This window comes from Lactuca virosa, chromosome 6 (assembly GCF_052849685.1).
Source record: "Lactuca virosa cultivar CGN04683 chromosome 6, Lactuca_virosa_CGN04683_v6, whole genome shotgun sequence".
NCBI lineage: Eukaryota > Viridiplantae > Streptophyta > Magnoliopsida > Asterales > Asteraceae > Lactuca > Lactuca virosa.
This window is the reverse complement of record NC_136431.1, coordinates 50,744,588-50,758,406: the sequence shown is the minus strand read 5'-3', so window position 1 is coordinate 50,758,406 and position 13,819 is coordinate 50,744,588. Positions and strand designations below refer to the sequence as shown.

Sequence of the window (13,819 nt, the reverse complement as noted above, 5' to 3'; positions counted from 1 at the left end):
ATAAGGACCCCATCTATCACAATGAATGATATCAAAAGGTTTATCAACCACATAAATAAAAGATTCAAAATTCAATCTCTTTTGTTTAGCCAAAGGGCATACAATACAAAAGTGATTATTCAATTCTTTATTTGAAAACAAACAACTATCAATGAACTTGAGTTTCTCATTTGCAGGATGGCCAAATATTTGGTACCAATGATGAAGAGAAACAACAACAAGGACAAGAACTTCTTCAATCATGTCTTCTAGAAAATAAAGACCACTTTCAACCCTAGCAATGCTAATTTACTTCTTGGTTGAAATATATTTCACAATAGCATGATTGTGATAGAATGATGCTTTAATCATCTTGTTTTCAGCTAACATGGACATATAGATCAAGTTCAACTCAAATTGAGGAACATACAAAACATTTTAAAGAACAATATGCTCACTGATCTTAACATTTTCCATATATTCCACTTGTATGAGCATATGATTTGGTAAATGAACTTTGGTTCTAAAAATTCATTTTAGGTTTATGAAAACCTTTTTATTATTACACACATGTCTAGTTGCACTAGTGTCTAAAATCCAAATGTTAGATTGATAATTCCCAGACTCACAAGTATGGACATAATGAGTACCTGATTCTTTGTCGTCAACAACAGTAACGTAATTAATAGAAGCAAGTTGACATGTAAGAACTGCAATCAATTGTTGGCATTCTTGTGTTGTGAGACTAGTAATAGGATCTCATGCATCATCTTCTTTGGCATTGTTGAATGGAACCAAATCTTGATCAGAAACAACATTAACACGTGAATTACCTTGATTTGGGTTACTTTGATTGAAGTGATAGACAGGTGGAAAGTCATGAAGTTTATAACATTTGTCAACAGTGTGACAAATTCTTTTGCAATGAGAACAAACTGGAGATGATCGATTCTTGGAAAATGATCGAAACTTTTGATTTGAACTTGAATTTCTTTGAACATTAAAAGCAATAGGAGAATTGTTGGTAGAAGGAATACCTATTTCTCTTTGGTGTATCTCTCTTTGGCGTTCTTCCTGGATCAATAGAGAGAAAATTCAATTAACTATGAAAATTGAATCCATTAGGAGAATTTGTCCCCTAACTTGAGCATACTTCTCATGTAATCCCATCAAGAACATCATAGTATGTTCAATATATTTCTCACCATCACAAGTACATAAAACCAAAGGTGCAATGAACTTCAAAACTAGACAACTCTTCCCATAAAACCTTTAATTTGGTAAAATAAGTGCTCACTAAGTCATCTCCTTGAGTAAGATTCATCAAATCACGCTTAATCTGGAAAATGTGTGGCCCATTGTTTTGCTGAAAATGTTCTCGAATCTCCTTCCAAATGGCAGATGCAGTAGTCAAATATATGATAGGTGCGGAGATCTCTTTTGAAATCGAATTTAAGATCCATGAAATAACAATGTTGACTTCAAACGATTAGCTTCAGTAAGCGAAGATCGTGTCAACTCACCAATAACAAAATCGAGTTTGTTCTTGACGGATAAATCAATCGTCATCAAACGTGACCAGCCAGGAGGCATAATTGTCCCATGTGAGAACTTGACTAACAAGCAGTCCACCAGGATTATCAAAATGGTGGATATAATATGGATCATCAGATGATCCAACGCCATTTTCGGAAGAACTAGGAGTAAAGGTTGGAGAAATTGGATTTGGCATGATCAGATCATGAAAAATTGAAGAAAAACAGAATATGAATTACGAACAATAAAAAAGACTTGAAAATTAATGATCGTGAATCAGAAAATTAATAGATGCGGATAATATGAGAGTGAAATTAAAGAGAGAAGAACAAAAATATTCATTGTATTGAATCTTGAAAATAATTACAAAGTAGAAAGCTTTTATACATACTCAGACTAACTAACTATTAGCCCAACATCTAACAGCTAACTAATTCTAGCTAAGTTAACTAACTATGGTTATAGACCACCTTCTAACTACCCGATATAAGTGCTTCTAACAAATCCGAATTAACGGATTAGATGGAGAACAACATAACAAACTTAACGGTCAAAAAGTCTAACATGACTTCCAATATTTCTAGTAGGAAACGTAATTCAGTTGTAGAATCCAAATCAAGTTGTCATCAATTTTTAATGCATTTTCGTTGTTTCTAAGAAAAAGCAAGTGTGGTAATCGCTAATAATTCATTGAAGGACGATTGCTAATCTTTCGTTCATTTTCTAGAAATAGATGGTTGTTGAAGGTTAGTTATTTCCAACGAATGTATTTTAATTTTTGTCTCTACTATCCAAAAAAAATTGTCACGACGTGGCTGAAAGTTAGTTACTTGGAGACGAATGTATTTTGTAGCTCAACCATGTTCTTCTAGTATTATTCACACTCTTAACTTTTTTATATTTATATATTTTATTTGTAGATCTTGTTTGAGAATACTCATAACAAGCTATTTTATACATCATTAATGAAATTTTTTTTTTTTGTAAAATCCAAAATCGTGTGCCATTGCAACGACCTTTCCCCAAGGTTGTCTGAGAATCAAAAGTTATGAATGAAATTTTTGTTGTTCTTTTATCAATATAGATTTGGTAATTGAATCCTAAATAATCATTACTAATTTTTAGCAACTTAAACAATTCTAAAAACATTTTATTGCCAACATATACCATATCCACTAGACTGCACTACAGAATCTGATTCACGAAAACCATTATCAAGAAAAAAGAAGCAAAAAAGCCAAAAAGTATCACACGTTTACGTGATCAATTGTCAAAGACCATTATTGTATTTTGGTTACTTGAGAACTTAATAATTGTTGATTAAGAAAAGAATAATAACGTAAGAACATGATAAACAAAGATAAATTCATACATTAATTTTTAATTTGCCACTTTGTTAGAGAATCTAATGTTACAATATTCATGATGAATCACATGAACAAATTATATGAATTTGAAAGAATCTAATAATGAATAATGCTGTTAACATACCCTAATCTTGTGATTAGAAATGACAATCAACTAAAGAAGGTGCCGAAAATACAATGATTTGGTTGTTCGAGCTGAAGCCAAATTTGGTTTCCTTGTGATCATCTTCTACAGGAGCAGGAAGATTTAAGTCCAACGATAGTAGGGTTTTGTGCTTCTTAGATTCGTGACAACCGTTGGATGTACTATAAGTTGTTGTAGCCATAGACATGGATCGGTGTCGCCTCATGTGACCACCTAGTGCCTGGCCGGATGTAAAATCAGATCCACATATCGAACATTCGTGAACCTTGGGCCCTTTGGTCAAACCACTAGGGCTACATATTACGTTCTTGGTTGGACTGATCGAAAGAGATGTTCTATTTTTGGATGGCTGACAATGAACATCCTTGTGGGGTTTGTTGTGGCTGGCTCTATGGCCACCAAGGGCTTGGAAGGAGGTGAAACTACGGTTGCATGTTTTGCATTCATAAACAAATAATGGAGGCGACACCACGGCGTTTACTGGTGACGGTGCTGCTGGTAGATTGTGACCGTGAGCCAAAAGGATCAGGCAATTGGCGACATCTTCGTCATTGTCGTGGTTGTCGTGAAGGATGTTGGTGAAATCAATGGAGGTTGTGGTGGGCATGTGGAAGAACCTAGGGTTGGCTGGAGCACCGGTGGCTGTTGAAGTAGTGGTGGTGGAGGATGAGGAGGTGGTACAGGCTATGCTTAGAGTAAGCGCCGATGAGGCAGGTCTCCTACGTTTTGTGCGTTTTCCCTTGATGTGGCTTTTCATTTCCTCCATGATCATGATATCATCATCTTGATGAGCTGCCATATCTGAGCCTTCTTTAACAGAAGGGATGGGGGTGGTTGAGTAAGCCATAGTTGAGGGTTACAGTTATATGTATGTATATGTGTATATACGCTGTATAGTATATAGGTATATATATGAGAGAGAAAAAGTGTTAAGTGTAAGAAAGAGAAGCCGCCCCCGTGAGTAAGTCCACCGATCAAGCTTTGCCTTTCCAACATTCGAAGTTACCATTAAAAAAAGCAACTGAAAATATGAATATACGTATGTTGGTAGTATATGATTAAGTTTATGCAAAATTGCAATGATACAAAGACAGCTCTATTTCATATTTTGTCAATGTGATATGCAACTATATATATATATATATATAGAGAGAGAGAGAGAGAGAGAGAGAGAGAGAGAGAGAGAGAGAGAGAGAGAGAGAGAGAGAGAGAGAGAGAGAGAGAGAGAGAGAGAGAGAGAGAGAGAGAGAGAGAGAGAGAGAGTTATGTTCCAATGAGAACATTTGAGAACATTTTTTAATTAGACTAATACAAAAGGCCCCACCCTACTATGACGTCTCTCACTCGTTTTTGAACTTGCACCACCCAATTAGACCACCGGACCATTACCGGAGTGAGCGTCCGTCGTCGGAATCGTCGTAATTGTCGGACACTCGCCTGAATCAGCCAACTGTTTCCTCTCCCTCCATCTCCACTCGTATTATCGTCAGAAAATATCTTTTTTCCGGCTTTCATCTTCTTGAAACGCCTCCCTGTACCACCTCCTTGAATCAGTCGTGAAACCACCTTTTCGGCAACCACCTCCCTCTCCTTTACTCTCTCATATTGTTTAATCACCTATCAGATTTGTTTTCACCAGATCTGAAATAGAAGGATACAAAATCAACTATTCGGAAAACGAAGTTATCTGATACCACCCCTATCTTATCATCTCCGATTTCGTTTCACTGGTAATTTAATTTGTGATTTGTGTGTTTGAATGAAAACGGGATCATTATGTACTGATATTTCACATTGATTTGGAGTTTTTTGTGTTGCACACCAACTCTTTGATGAAAGTCCTCTTAGAATTTTTTTTTAATAAGTAGGGGCTGATTTGACGATGACAAAAATCTTGTATTTGTTATAAAGTATAATACAATTCTTTCAATCATATATGATTAATATATGTTATAATCATAAATGTTTTAGTTATATATTTTTAAAATCACATATGATTGATATATGTTATAATCATAATTTTTTTTGAATATTTACATTATATGTTATAGTTTTTTAAATCATATATTATTAATATATTTTGTAATAATAATTATTTATGTTGTTAATGGCAGGTTCTATTGTTTCATAATGTCTTTTACAAGCGATAATGTTAATTTCTTCAGAAATGAAAATGAAATTAGTAATGAAGAAGTTAATGAAGATGTTGAACATTCAAGTCATGAAATCACAAACTATATGGATGAAGATTTTGAACATTCAAGTCATCAAATCCAAAACTTTAGTGTTTGAGATAAAAAAAATTTAAATACTTATTTATTATTTTATTATTATATATCAATTTTTTTTTAATTATTAATGTTTTTTTAGAATTGAATATATATCAATGTATGTAATGTACAATCACATGTGATTGATAATGAATTCATTATACAATCACATGTGAGTAATAATGAATTCCTTATATAATCACATGTGATTATAAGTAATTCATTATTGTTGATTTAATCTTTTTTGTTAATCTTATGCGATTATTAATTAGTAGTTCATTATTAATGTTTTTTAGAATTGAATATATATCAATGTATGTAATGTACAATCACATGTGATTGATAATGAATTCATTATACAATCACATGTGAGTAATAATGAATTCCTTATATAATCACATGTGATTATAAGTAATTCATTATTGTTGATTTAATCTTTTTTGTTAATCTTATGTGATTATTAATTAGTAGTTCATTATTAATGTTTTTTAGAATTGAATATATATTAATGTAGGTAATGTACAATCACATGTGATTGATAATGAATTCCTTATACAATCACATGTGAGTAATAATGAATTCCTTATATAATCACATGTGATTATAAGTAATTCATTATTGTTGCTTTAATCTTTTTTGTTAATCTTATGTGATTATTAATTAGTAGTTTATTATTTATGTTTTTTAGAATTGAATATATATCAATGTATGTAATGTACAATCACATGTGATTGATAATGAATTCCTTATATAATCACATTTGATTAATAATGAATTCCTTAGATAATCAGATGTGATTATAAGTAATTCATTATTGTTGATTTAATCTGTTTTGTTAATCTTTTGTAATTATTAATTAGTTTTTTTTATAATTATGTTTAATATAGTGTTAATCATATCTGATTATCCATTTTTTATATATGTTCAATTAGTTATTTTAATCATATATGATTATATAACAAATTCATTATTAATCACATGTGATTTTATATTGTTTTGATTTATGTATATTCAATTGTTTAGTTTGTAATAATATATTATTAAAATGTTTTCTATATTCGATCATACAGGTGACTGTTCTAATTCTTTTAATGATGGAAATTCAAATAGTTCAAGTTGTGTATCAGAGTTTTATATGTCAGAGGCTCTACATGATATCAAACCAGATGTTTTTGAAGAGTTTAAACCTACTAAGGAAATGAGGTTCAAAGATGTGGATGAGGGGATTAATTTTTATAAAAGATATGCAGAGAAAGCTAGTTTTGATGTTCGTTTGAACACATTAAGGAAAGTTGGTGATATAATAAAGCATAGGTCTTTGGTTTGTAACAGGATGGGTAAACCAAAATTGAATCCAACAGAACGTAATACAATCTACAGGGTTACAAATTGTAAAGCTAAAATTATTGTGAAACGTGTCAAAGGAACAAGTGAGTATAAGTTTGATAAGTTTCAAGAAAATCACAACCACGAGCTTGAAGATACATTTCATTTGAAAAGTACAAGGACTCTTTCATATTCTGACAAGGAGTTCATTGTTCGGGCGCCTACTGTAAAAAATGGGTGCTACAAAAGTTTACAAACTGAAATCAACTTTGAAAGGTGGTTTTCAATATGTAAGGGGCAAGGCTGTAGATTACAGAAATTTTAAGAGGGATATGGGATCAATTATTGGATTCAGAGATGCTCAACTTATTGTGAACAAGATGAATGATCGGAAAAACAACTATCCGAATTATTCGTTTTTTTATAGATGTGATGAGAATAATGTATTAAATGCAATGTTTTGGGCAGATGAAACAGATAAAGCATACTACAGTGAATTTGGAGATGTTATGTCACTTGATGCAACATTTCGTACAAATAAGTAAGTTTTTTATGTATTTATGTTTGTAATCAGATGTGATTTATATTTTTTCAATAATTATACTGATGTGATTATTATTGTAATGATATATGATTAACTAATGCTAAACATGTATAGTATTTTGATTATGATTATAATCATATCTGATTGATCATATACAATCATATGAGATTGATGATTGATTAATGCTTTACAACTAGTCTGATGTAGTTATTTTCAAATCACATATGATTTATCAATGCTTAATAAGTACTCTGAAGTATACTGATGTGATGATGATTGTAATCATATGTGATTGAATAATTTCTCATCAAGTATTTGTAATGTGATTTTGATTATAATCATATGTGATTTATCATTTATTATCAAGTATTCTTATGTTATTTATTTTTATGTTATAAATATGTTTAATCTTATTTTGATTATTACATGAAATAGGTATTCATTGGTGTTTGTTCCATTCACTGTCATTGATCATCATAAATCATATGTTAATGTTGGAGCCGGGTTGTTAAGCACGGAGGATGTGGATTCGTATAAATGGCTTCTTGAGCAATTTATGAAGGCTCATTCAAATAAGCAACCATTACTTGTTTTAACTGATCAAGATGCAACATTAAAGCAAGCAGTTGAGTCTGTTTTTTCTCAATCCAAGCACAGATTGTGCATGTGGCATATCATGAAGAAACTGCCAAAAAAGGTACATTTTTTTAAATCACATGTGATTTTACATAGCATATATTTTTAAATCACATATGATTTTTCAATTTGAACAGATTTGAATCATATGTGATTTGTTTTCTAATGTTTACATATTTAAATCATATGTGATTTTGTTTCAATATTGTAATCAGATGTGATTGTCTAAATCATATCTTCATTCTATCATAAATGATTATGAGTATAAAAACACATGATTATTCGAAATCATATGTGATTACATTTATAATCACATATGATTAAAGGATTTAAAGTTATGTGATGTGATTTTTACCTTTATATTTAAATATTAATTTATAATGTTTGAATCACATGTGATTATTACAGCTATCTGTGGAATTTCTTAAAAGCATGAATTTCAAGAAAAGGTTCAATAAACTTGTTTGGGACATTTATATCGAGCGTCATATTTTCGAGAGGAGTTGGGAACTTTTGATGAAAGAATTTAATCTTTAAGATGAGAAATGGTTTAAAGATATTTTTGAAAATAAGGAAGCATGGGTACCTGCAAATTTCAATGATTTTCCAAGGTGTGGGTTGATGAAGACAACATCAAGGTCTGAGAGTATCAATTTATTTTTCAATACATATTCAGAAACTGAAAATTTCTTTCTAAATTTCATGATGAATTATGACACTGCCATTAAAAAACAACGTTATACACAACATGAACTTGATCGTAAGACCAAGGGAGCAAAGTATTCTTGGAGGTCACCACATATGATAGAACAACATGCAACAAAGGTGTATACTAGCAAAGTTTTTTTTGAAGTTCAAAAGGAGATTTATAAAGGAGGATGGTTTTGTGAGGTTAAAGATTTAGGGGAGGGAGATGGATGGGAAATTTTTAAAGTTATTCACAAGAACAAAAAACACGAAGTAAAAGCAACATATAAGGTATTTTATTTTTTTATTTATATCATTTATATATGTTTATATATGATAATCATATGATCAATCACATGTGATTATAAAGATAATGTGCATATGCCGTTGGTGTGTATATTGTTTTCATGTGTGTAATCATATGTGATTGATATATTTTATGTATATAAAACATTTTAATCACATGTGATTAAACAAGACTGTGATTTTTATTTGTATAATCATATGTGATTTTTTATTGTTACAGGTGGAACTAAAATATGATGAAAAAGAAGTGAGTTGCACCTGTGGACATTTTAATCGGTTTGGTATTCTCTGTAGACATGCTTTTAGAGTATTGATGGACAAAAATTTTAATGAAATACCGGAACAATATATTCTTAGGCGATGGACAAAGGATGTAATATCTTTGAATTATCAGTTGTCGAGAGATCGTTTTGATGAAGAGGATGAAGAAGTTACCAAACTCCTTAATGAAGTATTTTGGAATGTTGAAACTGCTTTAGATATTGTGAGACATGATAAGCAGAAGTTAGCATGTTTGGCTGAAAAAATAGAAATTTTGTTGAATGAGGTGAAGAGTAATTGTTCAACTGAAAAGCCTATTACAAATTCGGATATCCTTGAAAAACTTTATAATGTTACTATTCCATAAGAAGTCGAGATTTTTGTTCCAGAAGTTCAACATAATAAAGGATCACAAAAGAAAAGGCTTATTGGTGAAGTTGAAAAAGCAGTTATGAATGATCAAACGAAGACCAGAAAATGCTCATTATGTGGTAAAAGAAAACCACACAACAGGCGTACTTGTCCAAGTAGATTTAATGCTCAGAATTGATGAATAGACATTTTATTAGTTTTCAATTTTTTAAGTAAACAATGTTCATAACAGATGATAATCATTTGTGATTCAATTTATTTTTCCTCATTCAATTTTTTGGTTGTTTGTTTATAATTATATGTGATTCTAAAATTTTTACTAGTATAATCACATGTGATTTGTTTCAATAATTTGTCTATATAATAAGTATAAACTTTTAATAAAAGATCTTAATCACATGTGATTGTATAATATCATATGTTTTTATATACATAATCAGATGTGATTTTGTAATATCAAATTTGCACATGATAATCTAAGTATATTACACATGATAATATAAGTATTATTTTTATAATGTGTACATGTTTAATCATATGTGATTTTTCTTTTTGTGTATGTATATATTGCACATACGATATTATTTTTCTAATCACATGATAATCATATGTGGTTGAAGTATAAAATATACAATGATCATATTTGATTATTTTTCTAATCACATGTGATTATTTTTCTAATCACACGTGATTACGTATATAATCACGTGTGATTGTCGATATCACATCTTATTGTACGAAGAACAAGGCATTTTATAACTATTAGAAATATCAAAGTCATATGTGATTTTATAATATCATATGTTTTTATATACATATATAATCACATGTGATTTTATAATATCATATTTTCACATGATAATCTAACTATATTACACATGATAATATAAGTATTATTTTTATAATGTGTACATGTTTAATCATATGTGATTTTTCTTTTTGTGTATGTATATATTGCACATAATAATCATATGTGGTTGAAGTATAAACCATACAATGATCATATTTCATTATTTTTCTAATCACATGTGATTACGTATATAATCACATGTGATTGTCGATATCACATCTTATTGTACAAAGAACAAGGCATTTTATAACTGTTCGAAATATCAAAGTCATATGTGATTTAAAATGAAACATTCTGTAAACTTTAATTTACAGTTAAAATACTTATCTATATTAATTTTCACAAATCCATGATATCATATATTGTCTTAATAAACTAGCAAGCATTCATGTAATTGAAAACTAAACATTGTCTAAATAAACAAACAATCAAATCATCCATTTATAGACAGTCTTTCAAACTTCAGTATTTGAATCTTGACCTTCGCATCAAACCTCTTCCCACATCTTCATCATCTCATTCACCACTTTGATTTCCATTATCCTTATAGGAAATCACTCAACCTTTGATGGATTTCTGCACAAGCATTTCTTTGATCGCTTTCTTTCTTCTCTTTATTTTGTTTGTTGTACTCACGTGCAAGTTCCATGACATCATCATTCATCAAATTAATCTCAGAATTTATCAATGCATGAGCATATTTGGTTCTCACCAAATCAAGCAGTGCATCTTGAGCTCCTTCCTTTGGGAATCCAGTTTTGTATTCTGGTTGAGCCATATACGTTTCCATGTATCTCATCACAAATATTCCACAGTCTCTTTTGTTATGTTTAGTTTTACATAACAGATCTGGTATTTGTGGTTTGATATTTGGGTCTTGAAGGGCATAACATATTGGATGATTTATTTCATGCAGATATCTCAATAAGTATTTTTTATGAAAATTAAAAAAAAATAAAAATAAGAAAGTTAACCACATAAAATTAAACATAAAAATATATTATTAATATTTATATAATCACATGTGATTACAACTATGAAATAATGTTTTCATTATTTTTTAATTCAAATGTATAATCAGATATGATTTGAAATGTTTATTCAAATGTATAATCACATGTGATTTATTTATGTAATCACATGTGATTTATTTATATAATCACATGTTATTTATTTATATAATCACATGTTATTTATTCATATATGATTTATTTTATCTAATTATATGATTTTCTTATTTAATCACAGTTGATTTTTTATATACCAGGTTTTTAAGTACAGGCATGTACTTTCCTTCAACAGTTGCGTCTGATCTGCTGTTATCCAAGATGACAATGTTTGGATTTTTTATGTTGAAAATGTAGAGAAACATGTGTTCTTCCCGACAAACAGGGAATAATATCTGCATTTAAATATTTATTGTCATATTTATGAATATATATATATATATATATATATATATATATATATATATATATATATATATATATATAAAGAATAATTTGATATTGAATAACTTACCAAATCAACATCTTTCAATTTTATTTTTTCTTCATCTCCATTGAACCAATCTACAAAGTATTGTTTGAATAGATTGTATCTATACTTGTCTTTCTCCTTTGCTTCCTTTTCCATTTGTTCTTTTACTTTTTTGTCAATCTTTTTCCTTTTGTCATCTTTTTTTGGTTTAGGAAGTTGCTCATCCTCAATGTACTTTTTCTACATGTTCAATGATTTGTGGTTTTAGTGTATAATCATATATGAATTGAAATAGATAATATTATTTTAGTGATAGAATCATATATGTTTCACTTATAGTCATTTGGACAGACAAGAAAACTCTATATGGAGAATTATTAATGTCTCGGTCCTTCTCATTGTAGTTGAGTAGTTCAAACCATGAGTCTATGACATCTGAAAATAGATATTCTCTGGGAAAAAAACTTTCAAATACATATCGGAATACGACTCTTTTGTTTATTGTGAATAACAGCTGATCACTGTAAATATAAAAAAAATTGTAATTTCACTATAAATATAATGTTGAACAAGTATATTTAAGATATTTTTTTTAATCACATATGATTAATCAATGATTAGAATGTATAATCACATGTGATTTACTAATATTAAACAAGTATGTTAATGTTTATTTTTTGTAAATGCTAATCAAATATTAATAACTTACTATACAGTTCCCTGCAAATGGAACAACCATTCACCAAGCATTTCCTCTTCTTTTGTTAACTTTGTTTTCAAGCAAATTGCTCTCTCTTTATATGGGGATCTCCTTACTTTGGCTGGTTTTTTCTTTCTTTGTTGCCGATGTTCCAGAGTTACATTTTGTTTTTCTGTAAGATCAGGCAAAGACTCTTTGTTTCGATTTTTTGAATTCACAATTTTTATCTTTGGGTGCTTCTTCGCTTTTGGATCTAGCGCATCTTTCACCAGATTTTCTTTTTCACCTTCATCTTTTTTTTGTTCAGCAGTATTCTGCAATTGATATATGGTTATAACAGTTAGAAAAATATTAGAATCATAATTTTAAATTTTTAATAATTATTGTTAATCACATATGATTGTAAGTTTAAATAATGTGATAATTAGTTTTAATCACATATTATTGTACGTCTAAGAAATAATAAAATCATATGTGATTACATTCATAAAGATTTGATTTTGTACGAACAGATAAAATAATATTTAATCACATATGATTGTACGTCTAAGAAATAATAAAATCATATGTGATTACATTCATAAACATATGATACTGTACGAACAAACAAAATAATATTTAATCACATATGATTGTACGTTTAAGAAATAATAAAATCATATGTGATTACATTCATAAAGATATGATACTGTACGAACAGACAAAATAATATTTAATCACATATGATTGTACGTTTAAGAAATAATAAAATAATATGTGATTACATTCATAAAGATATGATTTTGTACGAACAGACAAAATAATATTTACCTATGTCATCTCTGGAGGTGTCAACTGACTTATATTGAGATCATATGTGGGCATCATACTCTCTTCTTTTTTATCTTGGTATTTTTTCATGGTCTTCTCATAAACAGAATTGAATTCATCATCATTTAACATTTCGGTAATGCTAAACTCTGATGTGTTTTCAAAAATACTTTCAATAACGTTTGTTATTGTTTTGTTCACATCTTCTTCAAAAATCACATAAACAAAATAAGTTAGTAGAAAAATCGCTTGTGATTATAAGTAAAATATATTGTTGTTTACCTTCTCCTTCAACATTTTGTTCTTCTTCATTATCACCACCTTTTTAATTTTCAACACCTTCATCATGCAAATTCATGTCATCAAAACCTTTATCGTTATTGACTGTCTTTTTAAGTATTGTAATCAATTGTGTATGGTTATAGTAAAACAAAATAGTTTTTGTTGATTATGATCACATGTGATTAGTTATATAGGTACAATATACTTTTTATCAATTATGTTCACATGTGATTATAGATAAATATTGATATGTTTTACTAAAACATATC

General features: G+C 29.2%; 2 protein-coding genes across 2 annotated transcripts; one reads left to right on the top strand and one right to left on the bottom strand.

Moving 5' to 3' along the window:
• Nucleotides 1-2,866: 2,866 nt before the first annotated feature.
• LOC145120888 (zinc finger protein ZAT5-like) lies at nucleotides 2,867-3,904 on the bottom strand. The gene has a single exon (XM_079056676.1). It carries the CDS (start codon nucleotides 3,872-3,874, stop codon nucleotides 3,020-3,022), a length of 855 nt encoding a protein of 284 aa, XP_078912802.1. The 5' UTR covers nucleotides 3,875-3,904; the 3' UTR covers nucleotides 2,867-3,019.
• A 1,253-nt stretch (nucleotides 3,905-5,157) lies between these two features.
• LOC145121516 (protein FAR1-RELATED SEQUENCE 5-like) lies at nucleotides 5,158-9,424 on the top strand. Its single transcript, XM_079057251.1, has 8 exons — nucleotides 5,158-5,290; nucleotides 5,398-5,415; nucleotides 6,368-6,899; nucleotides 6,979-7,164; nucleotides 7,603-7,864; nucleotides 8,212-8,265; nucleotides 8,377-8,781; nucleotides 9,017-9,424. The coding sequence occupies exons 1-8, from the start codon at nucleotides 5,158-5,160 to the stop codon at nucleotides 9,422-9,424; spliced, it is 1,998 nt and encodes a 665-aa protein (XP_078913377.1).
• The last annotated feature ends 4,395 nt before the right edge of the window (nucleotides 9,425-13,819 follow it).

Bases quoted from the DNA above. Each gene is read 5' to 3' on its own strand.
- LOC145120888 (XM_079056676.1), bottom strand. From the start codon at position 3,874: ATGGCTTACTCAACCACCCCCATCCCTTCTGTTAAAGAAGGCTCAGAT.
- LOC145121516 (XM_079057251.1), top strand. From the start codon at position 5,158: ATGTCTTTTACAAGCGATAATGTTAATTTCTTCAGAAATGAAAATGAA. The intron at 7,865-8,211 runs GTACATTTTTTT...TGATTATTACAG, and splicing joins TGAAGAAACTGCCAAAAAAG to CTATCTGTGGAATTTCTTAA. The intron at 8,266-8,376 runs GTTTGGGACATT...TTTGAAAATAAG, and splicing joins AGAAAAGGTTCAATAAACTT to GAAGCATGGGTACCTGCAAA.